At 53.2% G+C, this 12,513-nt stretch overlaps 1 protein-coding gene and 1 long non-coding RNA gene across 6 annotated transcripts; one reads left to right on the top strand and one right to left on the bottom strand.

Annotated features, from left to right (window-relative positions):
* Positions 1-58: 58 nt before the first annotated feature.
* Positions 59-5,008, bottom strand: FICD (FIC domain protein adenylyltransferase). Of its 2 annotated transcripts, XM_027714865.2 has the most exons (3): positions 4,887-5,008; positions 4,105-4,440; positions 59-2,642 (listed from the first exon to the last, which is right to left on the bottom strand). In XM_027714865.2, exons 2-3 carry the CDS (start codon positions 4,388-4,390, stop codon positions 1,567-1,569), a joined length of 1,362 nt encoding a protein of 453 aa, XP_027570666.1. In that variant the 5' UTR covers positions 4,391-4,440; positions 4,887-5,008; the 3' UTR covers positions 59-1,566. The 2 variants fall into 2 exon arrangements, with proteins under 2 accessions (XP_027570666.1, XP_039244339.1); XM_039388405.1 differs by lacking the exon at positions 4,887-5,008 and having other exon boundaries at positions 4,105-4,581.
* A 74-nt stretch (positions 5,009-5,082) lies between these two features.
* On the top strand, positions 5,083-12,513 carry LOC113984674. Of its 4 annotated transcripts, none has more exons than XR_005566157.1 (5): positions 5,083-6,039; positions 6,843-7,035; positions 9,858-9,947; positions 11,916-12,052; positions 12,320-12,513. It is a non-coding gene; the product is annotated as an uncharacterized LOC113984674 (long non-coding RNA). The 4 variants fall into 4 exon arrangements; XR_005566155.1 differs by having other exon boundaries at positions 6,181-7,035; XR_005566156.1 differs by lacking the exon at positions 6,843-7,035 and having other exon boundaries at positions 9,858-10,034.

Genomic DNA, 12,513 nt, shown 5'->3' with positions numbered 1-12,513 from the left:
AAGATCTGCACCACGGGCCTTCCTCCTCCACAGCCACTTCATTCACTGCAGCAAAGTGTTCTGAGAACAACCTATTCCAAACAAAGACTTTAATATTAAAATAGTTTATTAATCTGTTACTAAAATAACATTTTTCACCCCCCCAGAGCTCTAAAGTGCAGATTTTATTCATACTCGGGTTGCACTACAAAAATAAGCACATTTTGTAAGGACAGAACACCCTTCCTCAGGTATTGTCTGCTTTTCCTGGACAGCAGTGACCAGAGAACTCCCAGTCTCATCCTGCTTTTTGCTTGTATAAAACGTGTCCTAAGTCCCTGGCAGGTAAGAGAGAGTTAAAAGGGAATAAAATTAACCCTGGCCTGGGACAGCCTTAACAGCTTTTGTAAAGGAGTTAAGCTTAACAGCACCCTAAACGGGGATTTTAAATGGAATTTCTCTGAACTTGGAGGTGGTGGGATCAATGCTGCTGTTACACACCTGGCAGCTGGGGGGAGGGAGCTATTCTGGGGGTGCTTTTACCTTAAAAAAACAAAGATAAAAGTGATTCTTTGAACTGCTCAGCAGTTTCGAGGTACTGCAGCAGAGAGAGGCCTCGAGTGATTCTTGCCCCATTTATTGCAGTAATAATGTGACCTAATGATTAATTGTGAAAGTTCCCTTATGTAGACTAAAGAAACTGAAGGCTTTGGCAAACTTTCTACACACATTCTCACCAAACTGGCACGGCTCCTGTCTCCTGTCTAACAACCTTTTCTGCCCACAGCTTTGCAGACACAAGCTCCTTTAGACCCTGAACTGAAATGTCTGAGGACAGTTGTGCTTTCCCAGGGCTCCTGCTCGCTGAGGTGAGGCCTAGGAGCACCAGGGAGTGCTTCCCCATGCAGTGAGTAAGTCAGAGCATTTCTCCTCCTGTTTCACTCCCACCACCTGAATCCTACACCGAATACTTCCCACTTGTACAAAACTGGCCCCAGGAAAGGCAGCTGAAAGTAAACATGCAAAGTGCTACAGAAATGGGAGGGGAGAGGTGGCTTTGAAGTGGAGTTCAGCCTCCTTCCTGCTCAGTACCTGTGTGACTGACAGGAAAGTGTCTGATGGACACAGCTGGGAGAGTGCTGTTCCTCCAGGGATGTGTTTTGGGGTGGTTTTGACCAACAGGGATGAGGTAACACAAAAATAACTCAGTTTAGACTTTGCCAAGCAGCTCCTTGCCAAGGTCAGACATTGCAGCAACTGCCTAGGTGAAGGGCTGTGATTGAAGCAGCTCCTCAAAGCTTAACTTTAAGGAGAAATTAAATCCTAGTTCATCTTTTTGAGCCTCTCTGCCACCTCTCCCCATCTCCTTCCAGTAGCACAAGCAACTTCTAGTGCACAGCCATCATCAACAGGTCACATTCCATCTCGGCGTAACGTATATAAATAAATTATATTAATTTAATCCAATGTAAGACACTTTAAATAAAGGAAAAGCTAAAGAGTGACACCTCCTGTCCAGTTATTCCCAGCAGGAACACTGAGTGGCTTGGAGTTCTGCTCTCCCATGGGTTCACCGGCTCCTGAGTGTCAAGTCTTGACGGGGATGGTCTGTTCGCACCCGGCAGTGGTTCCCCCCGCCTCAGGCAGGCCCACGGAGTACTCGGTGGTGGCGATGAGCAGCATGTCCAGGGTGGTCTCGGTGCACTTGGCGATGAAGCGGATGAAGGGCCTCACGTCGCCCTCGTTGGCCACCTCCAGGACGTGGTAGTACTCTGCACGCTGCTCCTTGCGGATGGTGATGGGCGGGTACCCCGCCTGCATCAGGATCAGGTTCATCAGCAGCCGCGAGGTCCGGCCATTGCCATCCACGAAGGGGTGGATGTAAACCAGCTTGTAGTGGGCCAGGGCAGCGAACTCCACGGGGTGCAGCCCCATGGCGTCCTCCGAGTTCATCCACTGCACCAGCTCCCGCATCTGCTTCTCCACGTCGCGCGGGTGGGGCGGGATGTGGTGCCCCACGAAGACCTGCGTGGTGCGGAACCGCCCGGCCTCCACGGGGTCGGCGTAGCCCAGCACGCGCCGGTGGATCTCCAGGATGTCGGCGATGGTGACGGAGCCGATCCGCGACACCAGCGTGGTGTTGACGTACTTGAGGGCCGCGTGCATCCCGATCACCTCGTTCTGCTCCACCAGGCTCTTCCCCGGCACTGCGTACCTGGTCTCGATGATGTGCCGGATCTCGGAGAGTGTCAGCGTGTTCCCCTCGATGGCCACCGTGTGGTAGATGTGGTGGTAGTAGGACTCCTCCATGACGCGGCGCAGGGCGGAGTTGCCCTTGGGGATGGCCATCACCTTCTTCACCTTGCTGTCGATGATGCTGAAGTACCTCTGGTCGATCTCCTCCACCAGTGGCAGCGTCCGGCCCCGGTTGCTCAGGGCCTTCTCGTTGTGGGGGGAGATGGTCAGTGCCTTGGAGTACAGGTAGTCGGCCTGGAGGATGTCTTTCTCCTCTTCGGAAAAGATCCCAAACTCGTTCAGGGCGTCCACGTAATCCGGGTCCATTTTGAGGGCATACAGGAAGAGCTTGTGGGCCTTCTCCCGCTTCCCCTGGCGCTTCATCTCCAGGGCTTGGTTCAGAGCTGCCCTGGCTTCCAACTTCACTTCTGGAACACAACAAAAATGGTTAGAGAACAGGGTGGTGGGTGTGACTGAAAACTGATCTGGACTGAAAACTTCTAGAGATCTGGTCTCCATGATCCTTGTGGGTCCCTTCCAACTCAGGATACTCCATGATTCTATGACCATCACTCTTCACTGATATAAAAGTTAAACAAAACCAGCCTCTAAGAACTGGAACAGAACTTGTGTTCCAGTCTTTGCTAGGCTACAATCACAGAGGTTTATGCCACGTTTCCAGGCCGAGCACAAGGTAGCAGAGCCATTCCTGGCAGGAAGTGTGGTGAGGCAGGACCTGTGAGCAGCTGGCTCAAGGTGGCCAAAGGTGTGTAGCCATCCCAGCCAAACTCACTTTGGCCACCAAACTGCTTCATGTGGGGACACACAATGTGTCAAATACATTCCTCTTGGCATTATTTTAGGTGAAATTCTAACACATTGTTGTGTTGGCTGCTACCAGCACTCCTGTTTGTTCACTGAGCTAACGTTTTCCCAGCAGTAAGAGCTTTAATATAAACAAAGATAAAGTGCTGGAATCATAATTCCTTTGCGTGTTTTCCAAATTAACATCCTGGCTGATAAAGGCCATGTCCGCAGCCTGTTGCCTGGAAGGCTGTTTCATGCCAGCCAGGATTTCAGGATTAACACTGTATATCCCAGATTCCTGTGTATTAAAACACCTCTCTGTGTTCTGGTTACCTCCACAGGACTTACTAGTACTGAAAACATGAGGAAAAACCTCAGAGAGACAGAGTGGCGAGGAGGGAACGCTGGCACAGAGCCCTGGAATGCAGTCATGGAGCTGCTGAGGGCCTGCTCCACCTCGGGGGCATTTCCAGCTGGTGTTCACTGCAGGTGGCAGTGAGAGCTCCTTACCATCATGTGCTCCAGGAGAAGACCAGGTAGGTGATGAGATCTCCAGGTTGGGATTGTTTTATACAACAACTCACAGAACAGCTGGGGTGGGAAGGGACCTCTGGAGATCATCCAGTCCAATCCCCCAGGCCAGGCAGGGTCACCTGGAGCAGGTGACACAGGGATGTGTCCAGGTGGGTTTGGAATGTCTCCAGAGAGGGAGACTTCACACCCTCCCTGGACAGCTGTTCCAGGGCTCTGCCACCCTCCATGGAAAGGAGTTCTTCCTCATGTTGAGGTGGAACTTGTGTTTTAGTTTATGGCCATTGCTCCTCATCCTGTCACTAGCAGCACAGAATAGAGTCGGGCACCATACTCTGACACCCTTTGGAGATATTTGTATGGATTGATGGGATCTCCTCTCAGTCCTCTCTTCTCCAGACTAACCAGGCCCAGCTCCCCAGTCTCTCCTCACCACAGAGATGCTCCAAACCCCTCATCGCTTTGGCCTCCCCTGGACACTCCAGCAGCTCCTTGTCTCCCTTGTACTAAGGAGCTCCTCTGTCCCCCCTGCACCCCCCAGGACCCCCTTACCTGGGGAGGCTTTTCCCTTAAGCACCAGCAGCTCCAGCCCCTGGGAGGTGACACTCAGCTCTGTGCTCTGTCCCGTGATCCTGGGCATTCCCGAGGGGCCCAGTTTGCTCCTCAGGAAGGAGATCCCCCTGAGCAGGGCGTGGCACTGGTTCTCCACGGCAGCGAGGGGGAGCAGCAGCATCACCAGGGAGCTGAGGAGCAGCACGAGCACGGCCGCCCAGCGCACCCGCACCCACAGGGTCACCCACTGCAGCTCCGGGTCCGTCGCCATCGCCACGAGGTTCATCCTGCCTCCAGCACGGCCACCGGGAGCATCTCCCTTCCCACCGCTCCCACCTGGGAACACACACAGCTTCAGCCAGCGCTCCGTGTCACCGGGAAGGGTTGATGTGAGCACACGTGCTCGGGCTTGTGACAGCTATGGGGGGGTTGGTTGTCCCAGGAATCCCCATCCCTCTCCCTGCCATCCCACGGCACATCAGGGCAGTTCCCAGCGGAACGCGAATCCATGTGGAATCCTCCGTGCGTTACTGTGACAGCAGCAGCACGAGGAGACAGGGATGCCCGGGAGCAGGGTGGGCTCGGGGCTCTGCAGGGATCAAGGAGCTTCCCCCCTGTCCCCCGGCCCCCCAGGCCAGAGGCTCCAAGGCTCTCCCTCCGCAGACCCCCAGGTCCCCCCATCCCCCAGTTCCCCTCCAGCACCGCTCCCACCCCCGGGGCTCCCTCCCCATCCTAAGCCCCCTCATCCCCGGTTCCCCTAAGCCCAGGACCCCCAGTCCCACCCGGCACTTCAGCCCTCTCCTGTCCGGGATCCCGCGAGTCCTCCCTGCCCGGGGCACCCGCTGCTACCCCGGCCGGATCCCTTCACATTCCCCGCGGGTCCTCCCTTCCCGGGACCCTGGTCCTGCCCCGTTCCCGTCCCTCCCCTGCTCGGGGTCCCCCCCTATCCCCCTTGTCCCCCCGTCACCTCCACCGCCCCCGCCGCGCCCGGTCCCGGCTACAGCGGCCCCGCCCACAGAAGCACCGCCCCCGCGCCCTCCCATTGGCTGAGCAGCCCCCTTGCTCCCTTCCCATTGGCTCTCGCAGCGGACGCTCCTCCCCTCCCCTTCCTGCAGCGTCTTCCGGGTGGTGCCGCACCCCGGGCGCGGGAGAGGCTCGTGGAGGGCGGTGACTGGTGAGAGTGCACGTCAATCATGTGCAGAGCAGCCAATAAAAAGGAAGACTGGGGAGAGGGCGGGCACTTTCGCCATATAAGGGCAAGGCGTCCGCGTTGCTACGCGACGGGCGCGTGGGGAGAGCTGATTGTTCCCATGTTTGTTTCCATGGAAAAACGCCTTTTTTTCTGCTGGATACAGAGTTGTTGTCACCCATTCCAGGCCCTTCTGGAAAAATACTCCTTAATTCTGGCCTTAAGAGTGTCAGTAGCACCGTAACTTGGTGCTCCGCACCCACGGGAGACCATGAATAGGGAGAGACTGGAGACCAGGAATGGGGAGAGATTGGACAAAAGCTGAAGGAAAACAGAATATTTTAAGGAATTGCAGCTAACTCCCCCAGATTTCGGCATCTAGCAAAGTCATAAGGCAGTTTTCTACCAGATGCTCACACAGCAAATCATCACCAATAGGGAAAAATAACCTGGTTTGTCAGAAATAAATTGGGGCAATTTGAACTGTATTTCAGAGGAGGCTGAGGGGAGACTCATCAGGGTCTGGCAGCTTCTCAGGGACAGGGTGGGACTGTTGTGGTGTCCTGGGCAGGGCCGGGAGTTGGACTGGATGATCCCTGTGGGTCCCTTCCAACTCAGGATATTCCAAGAAAGTAAACCTTTCAGAGCACGTCGTTTCCGTGGTCTCTTTGCCTGGTGCACTTCCAACGATGAGGACAAGCTACCTTTGAGTCCAAATAATCAAGGAACACTCTGCCTGTGCTCAGGTAAGAGCCCAGAGGTGGGAATGCTGTCCCAAAGCATGGCTGCTGCCCATGCACAGCATCCTGATCCATGTGCTGCCCTTACTCCATTCTGCTTCCTCTGCACATGGAGTCTTCCAGAGAAATCTTCCTTTCCATGCTCAGTTTCAGTGGGAAAGGCAGGATCCCTCTCTGGGAGCTGGGGCTCTCTCGGATGTTCACTGATTTTACTGGGACTGACAAAAGCAGCTGGATGGACTCGGCTCAACCAACATCCCAAACACAGCCTGACAGCACCTCAGCTCTGAGATCTCCACAGCAAATGGAGCCCAGGGCCATCCCTGCAGCACTGAGTTCCTGCCAATTCCAGCCATTCTGAGCCTGCCAGAGCCTGGAAGTGCTGGGAGGGAACTTTGGGGATAATCAGCATTTCAAGGATGAGCAAATCTCTCTTTGCTCCCAGAGGAAGCGTCGTGTGTTTTCCTCAGGCACCTAAATACAATTAGGGAATAATTACAGAGCTGTTGATGTGTTTTCCTGTCAAAAAGGGGGAGAAACACACTTAGAATCTGTTCCCCAATTAAATCTGATCCAACAGAAGGGAACAACAGGGACATCCAGGAGTGCCTGGTGTCTCATCCCAGCTTTGATGCCTCTTTGGTACCCTTGGAATGGTCCAGGCTGAGGTAGAAGCCAATCCCTTGGGAATGCCGATGGCACTGTGAATCCTTGGCATTTCCACAGCTTTTCTTAGCATGGATCTAGGCCAGCTCAAGGGATTCCATAGCCAGCACATCCTACACCAGAGTTATTTTTGATTTTATCAGGGACAGGGAAGGGAGATCCCAATGGCAGGAAGGAGAAGGGCTGTGAAACGCTGGATCTGCAGCCTGGATTGTCCCACTGGGTCACATGGATGCACCAAAGGGATTCCATCTGGAGCCTGAACCTCCAAGGGGAATTTGCATTGGAAGCAGCATTCCAGAGGCATGCTGGAAGTGTTACCATGGGAGAAAGTGTGTAAGAGCCCGGGTTTTATCTCCAATATCTGACGCCGAATCCGGTGGATTTTGGAGCAGCCGGCAGATGGCACTGACTCATCTCCTGCTCCATGGAAACATCCCAGCGGGATGCAGCCTCTCCAGGACCTTTCCACCTTCTGCCTTTAGAGGCACCGATCACGGAAAACATATTTGAAGGTTGAGTAAGGCTCTGGCTGCCTCCTGGAACTGTTTGTACTGGGATAAAAATCGCCCTTCTGTGCTCAGGAGGTTCCTGGGATCTGGTGCTGACGAGATGGAACAGCAGACACGGAGCTCGTGCTTCCCAAAGCTTGTCCTGTGCCGTGGCTGTTGGGCTTCCTGGGCCACATGTTACAGGGGAAAAAATAATTTTTTGCAAAAGGGAGGATATTTCTCCCTTTCCAGCCTCCGGTTCAGCTGAGGCTCTGAAGGTGGAGAGCTGCAGGCCCAGCATCCCTGGGAATTTTTCCATGCTGGGGGTCTTTTTTTGTCTCCCCTCGCCTAGATTTCATTCCTTTTATTTCCTGCATTTGGAAAGTGTCTTGCCCTTGAGCTGTTGGGTTAAACTGAGACCATGGAACATCCCTTGGGAAAGGCTCCTGGCCTGTAGGAGGGTCTTGTCATCAGGAGAAGCAACTGGATTTAAATGTGGGATTTTAGTGGATGAACAGATGGACAAGGAAGGGATGAACTGCCTGGGAAAAGCTCAGCCAGGTCACAGCAAGGTTGTGAAAAACAGATTTGACATTCCTGGCTGTGACGTTGGTGAGGCAAAGGGAAACCACATCCCAAAATCTGAGAGCAAGGCCAGAGGGATTTTTAATTAAAGAGAAAAGGGAAGGATAAGCCAAAGTCAGGAGCTGGATTGAGCCGTGATGGTTGTTGCTCCTGACTGCAAACGAGGGGCTTCAAGGCTACGGGAGCCACTTACAGCTCATCTGCAAACACAAAGAGAGGGAACAGAGAGCTCCAAACAAAGCTCCTGGAGGGTGAGGAATACAGGGCTTTGTTGGATCTCCTCAGGAATAATGAGGAACCAGCTTCTCAGACAGATTGGTTTGTGGCACTGGGAATAAATGGACAAAAGGAAGACGTTCAGAGCAGTGCTGGGCTGGTTCAGAGCTGCTCTCACATCGCACCAGCAGGGCCCCAGCAAAGCCACTCTGCAGGGTCTGGGTATAATGAGGAAAGCGATTTAGTGGGAAAAAGGGAACAAGGAGTCCCATCTGTGTGGGAGAAAAGCTCTTTCATTATTGCATTTGTGGTCAGAGTGGTTTTCCAGTCAGCCATGTGTGGCTGCTGGTGTGAGGGTCTGGAAGGCAGTGGGACACTCTAAAGGGAGCAAAGAGTCCCCAGGCAGGGACAGAGGTGGAACTGGCAGTGCTTGGAATTCCTCCCTCTTCTCATATTTCATAGAATCACAGAATGGTTTGGGTTGGAGGGGACCTTAAAGCTCATCTCATCCCACCCCTGCCATGGGCAAGGAAACCTTCTACTATCCCAGGTTGCTCCAAGCCCCATCCGGCCTGGCCTTGGACACTTCCAGGGATGGGGCAACCACAGCTTCTCTGGGCACCCTGTGCCAGGGCCTCCCCACCATCACAGGGGAGAATTTATTTGTAATATCTAAGTTAGTGATGAGTTTTCAGTCACAGGGAATGGGGAGCAAACCTAGAAAATCTTGGAAAAAACCAGCATGTTTTGTGGGAGAGAGCACGGTTTCTCGTGGTACATCCTGCCCTTGCTGGCTGTCCTTCCTCATCCATGTGGAAGTTGAGGGCTGGAGAAAGGCACAGTTGTGGATGTTCCCAGGGTTGATGAGGACGTTTCTCGGGCATCTCAGTCCCTCACTATGGATTTCTCAGCTGTTTTACTCAGAATCCCAAACTCTGTGGGAGTCCTGCCCTCAGAGGGAACCTGAGAGAGGGATGAGCCAAGTGGCTGCACACTCATCTCCTGCCTGTCCTTGAGGCTGAGGTGGAAATGCTGACTCTCCCAGAGTCATTTTGGACTAAGTGCCACGTAGACCCGGCTAATGGGACTCCATGCCAGGCAATCTGGAGATATATTAAACCCAGGAGCTGCTGCAGGAATGATTTGCATGTCAGTGACAGGAGGGAAATTGCCTCATGGTGTCTCTCTGGGTTTTGATCCTGTGAAGTGCCGGGTATCCCAGCTCCAGGCTGTTTAATTGATTCCCTGAGGCAGTGGAGGCCTCCTGGGATAATGAGGGCTCCCAAGGGGAAGATGCTCAGTTATCTCCTGCTTTTACCTCCCTGCTCCTCTGGCTGAGTGAAGAGGGGGAAAATCAGCTAAAAATGAAATATGATGTTTGTTTGCTAAAAATGAAATGAAAAGTTATGTTTGTTAAGAGGGATTTAGTGGCCATGTAGGCTCCCAGTGTCCACCCCCCTGCACTGAGATTCCTTGATCTCTGACACATTGAAGAGCAGGGAAACCTGCTTAGAATCCCACACAAGGATGAGCCACCTGGGTTTCTGATGGCCACCCAGAGGGAAACAACCTCCTGGTCTCCCCTGCTTGTGATAGGGCAAGGGGAATGGATTCAAACTGAAAAAGAGGAGGTTTAGATGGGATATTGGGAAGAAATTCCTCCCTGTGAGGGTGGTGAGGCCCTGGCACAGGTTGTCCAGAGAAGCTGTGGCTGCTCCATCCCTGGAACTCTCCAAGGCCAGGCTGGATGGGGCTCGGAGCAACCTGGGATAGTGGAAGGTGTCCCAGCCCATGGAATGAGGTGACATTTAAGGTCCCTTTCAATCCAAACATCCTGTGATTCCATTATTCTATGATCTTTTCCAGGTGCCAGAGGAGCAGTGGGATCAGGACAGCCTGGCAGAGAAGGGTGGAGACCTCTCTTGCAGCAGCCACCCTTTTGGGAGACCCCTTCATGTGAGACATCATTTAACGGTCACAACTCCTCACACTTCCCGTCTCCAGGGCTGGAATGTAGGACGAGGAGGCTAAAACAGGCTGAGGGTGGGTGTGCTGTGGGAGCAGATTACAAAAGGAGCTATTTTCCCTTGTAAGCTTCTCAGCTCGCCCCCTGCTTTAGTCCTGGAAGCTGTCAGAGCTCAGCGGGGGTCCCGTGGAGATTTGGGAGGGCAGGGAAACACACTCAGAGGTGGCACTTCTTGCTGATCCCGTGGTGGCACTGATGCCACTGACCGTCCTGGAGTGGAAACAGTGGTGGCTCCAAGGCCACCTGATAGTCTTGGACAAGCTCAAGCTCTTCCCTCCTTGGATTTCACTTTAAACCCCACCCTGTTTAAATCTGGGAATGACTGGATCCTTGTTACTCTTGCCTGTGTTTTTTTTTCCTTGGTGATGTTCAGCTGCAGGAGGTTTTTGGCTGCTGGGAATGGATCCAGCGGTGTCCAGCTGGAGCAAATTCCTCATGGGCAGCAGTCCCTGTCCTGCCTGGCTTGGCCTGGGAGACCAGGATGTCCTGGGTGTAGGATGAGGCCTGGAGAGAGCCACCTGAGAGTGGTCTGGGTCAGCCCTGTGCTGTGGAGGGATATGGAAGGACATTCTTCCTTAAAGGAAAGGGATATTTTTCCTGCCAGGAGAGGGGACAATGCTCGGTCACCATGGCAACTGCAGCTCAGGGATGCTGGGTACACACCAGTGCCCTGGCAGAGGTGCTGGGGATGCTGCTGGAGGCCAGAATGTCCTGATCCCGAGCTAATTCCCAACACTTTAGCCAGGATTTTGTAACGGGAATAATCCTGAATGCAGCCTTCAATTAAGCTCCTAAATCCCAGGAAGAGAAACAGGAAGTCTGGAGCAGAGACCTTGGGAACCACCTGCCACTTTAGTTTTGCTTTTCTATGGATCTAATTTTCCAAAGGTTCCCAGAGCCTTGGATATTCAAATGGCTCTTTCTATGTGCTGATTGTTAAGAATCCAAACCAAAGCAGGTGGACGATCCTTTAGCAGTCATAAAGCACCTCTGTGGTTGGTAACAGTGAGGAGATCTGATCTCAAAGGCTCTGCACAACTCTTCCTTCAGCACCTGCACTTGGAAAGTTGGAAAACAGAGATTTGTAAAGCAAGTGGAAGAAAAGGATTTGCAAACCTCTGCTGTTCTAGCAGAGCTCAGGCACTGCCTTGGAATTACAAAGATAGAGCATGTGTCGTTCCCAGCTTTCTGTGGTGCTCTGCTAATTTTCCTGCCTGCTGAGAGATAAAATGGATCCTCTGGAATTCCTCCAAATTAAAACCCAGGCTCCTTCTCCCCCTGCCAGCAGGGAACAGCCCCTGTTTGTCACCAGCAGCATAACTCCACCTTTATCAGGTGCTTCCAGTGCTCCTCAAAACTGTGAGCTGTGAAATATTTCCCTGGATTTCATTACTTTGGAAATATAATGTTAAATCTCTCAGCTGGGCTTTGTGGCTTCACCAGGCAGAGGCTGAGTTGGAGCAGGAGCTGTGTGTGGATCCCTCTGTGCTGCTGAGGTGAGCACTGTGAGGGAGCTCCGTGTGCTCTCCCTGTGCAGGTGCCGGGCTCCTTGTCCCTCCCTGAGCCTCTGGCTGCCTCTTCCCACAAGGAATGATTCTGGAATGGGCTGCAGCAGGTTCCTGTTCGGGCTAGGTGAAGGGATGGGAGAAGCCAAGTGCTATGTGTTGATGCTCCTGTGCCAAGTCTGTCCAGGCCTCGTGGGAATCCTGTGGGATGTGGGTGCAGCCTTTTCCCAGGAATGCAACACAGAGCTGTGGAAATCAATCCAGCCCAGCTGGAACACACACGCACAGGCTGGTTCCTCCTCCCTCAGCTCAGGTTATCCATCCAAACCTGCAGTGAGGAAACCTTTCACTGTTGCTTCTTCCCTCGTAGCCAACTCATTCCCTGTTTTCTAGCTCTCGGATCTCACCCCTGCAGCCTTCCAGGCCAAGTTCCAGGTCTTCCCTCCCTCCTTGGACTTCCTTCTGTGCCTGGTGCTCATCTCCAGGGGCTGCAATTCCAGCTGTTTGTGGATAAGATCAGCTCTTGCCAGGTGAGCCCAAAGCCCAGCCCAGCGCGGTGGCACCTGGGTGAGATCAGGTCCTGCTTCCTGGTTCTGCATTCCTGGACTTCCACTGATATGTCCAGGGGCTACCAAAGAAGGGAAAGCCTGAGGATGGAGGTGGTGGGGAGGTGCCTGGTGATCACCCGGCTCATTAGTCCAGCTACCAAATTAGTGACAGCAAACAGCAGCTCCCATGGGAACTTTTGAATGTTGGGACTGTCAGAGCCTCATCTTTCAGGGTTATTTTATTTGCAGGTGTTTCCCTGAGACTCCTCTGCCATCAGAGTTTGGTGTTCCATCAGCCTTGGGCAGCTTGACTTCCCAGAGCATGAGCCTGCTCCCAGCCAGCTTCTGCAGAGCCCAAACTTCCCTGTGTTCAATTTCTTGTTATTGCATTTAGTCTCTGGTGACTCCCGAGCTGACAGCTGGTAAAGATGGCATGAAACTGA

Source organism: Pipra filicauda, unplaced genomic scaffold (genome assembly GCF_003945595.2).
Source record: "Pipra filicauda isolate LSUMZ 115617 unplaced genomic scaffold, ASM394559v2 scaffold646_size190468_pilon, whole genome shotgun sequence".
Taxonomy (NCBI): domain Eukaryota; kingdom Metazoa; phylum Chordata; class Aves; order Passeriformes; family Pipridae; genus Pipra; species Pipra filicauda.
This window is presented reverse-complemented; position numbering and strand designations above follow the sequence as displayed.

What these genes read in the sequence shown, in the direction of transcription:
- FICD (XM_027714865.2), bottom strand. Translation starts at nt 4,390, where the DNA reads ATGAACCTCGTGGCGATGGCGACGGACCCGGAGCTGCAGTGGGTGACC. An exon ending in TAAGGGAAAAGCCTCCCCAG is followed by an intron (nt 2,643 to 4,104) that starts GTAAGGGGGTCC and finishes GTTGTGTTCCAG; the next exon opens with AAGTGAAGTTGGAAGCCAGG.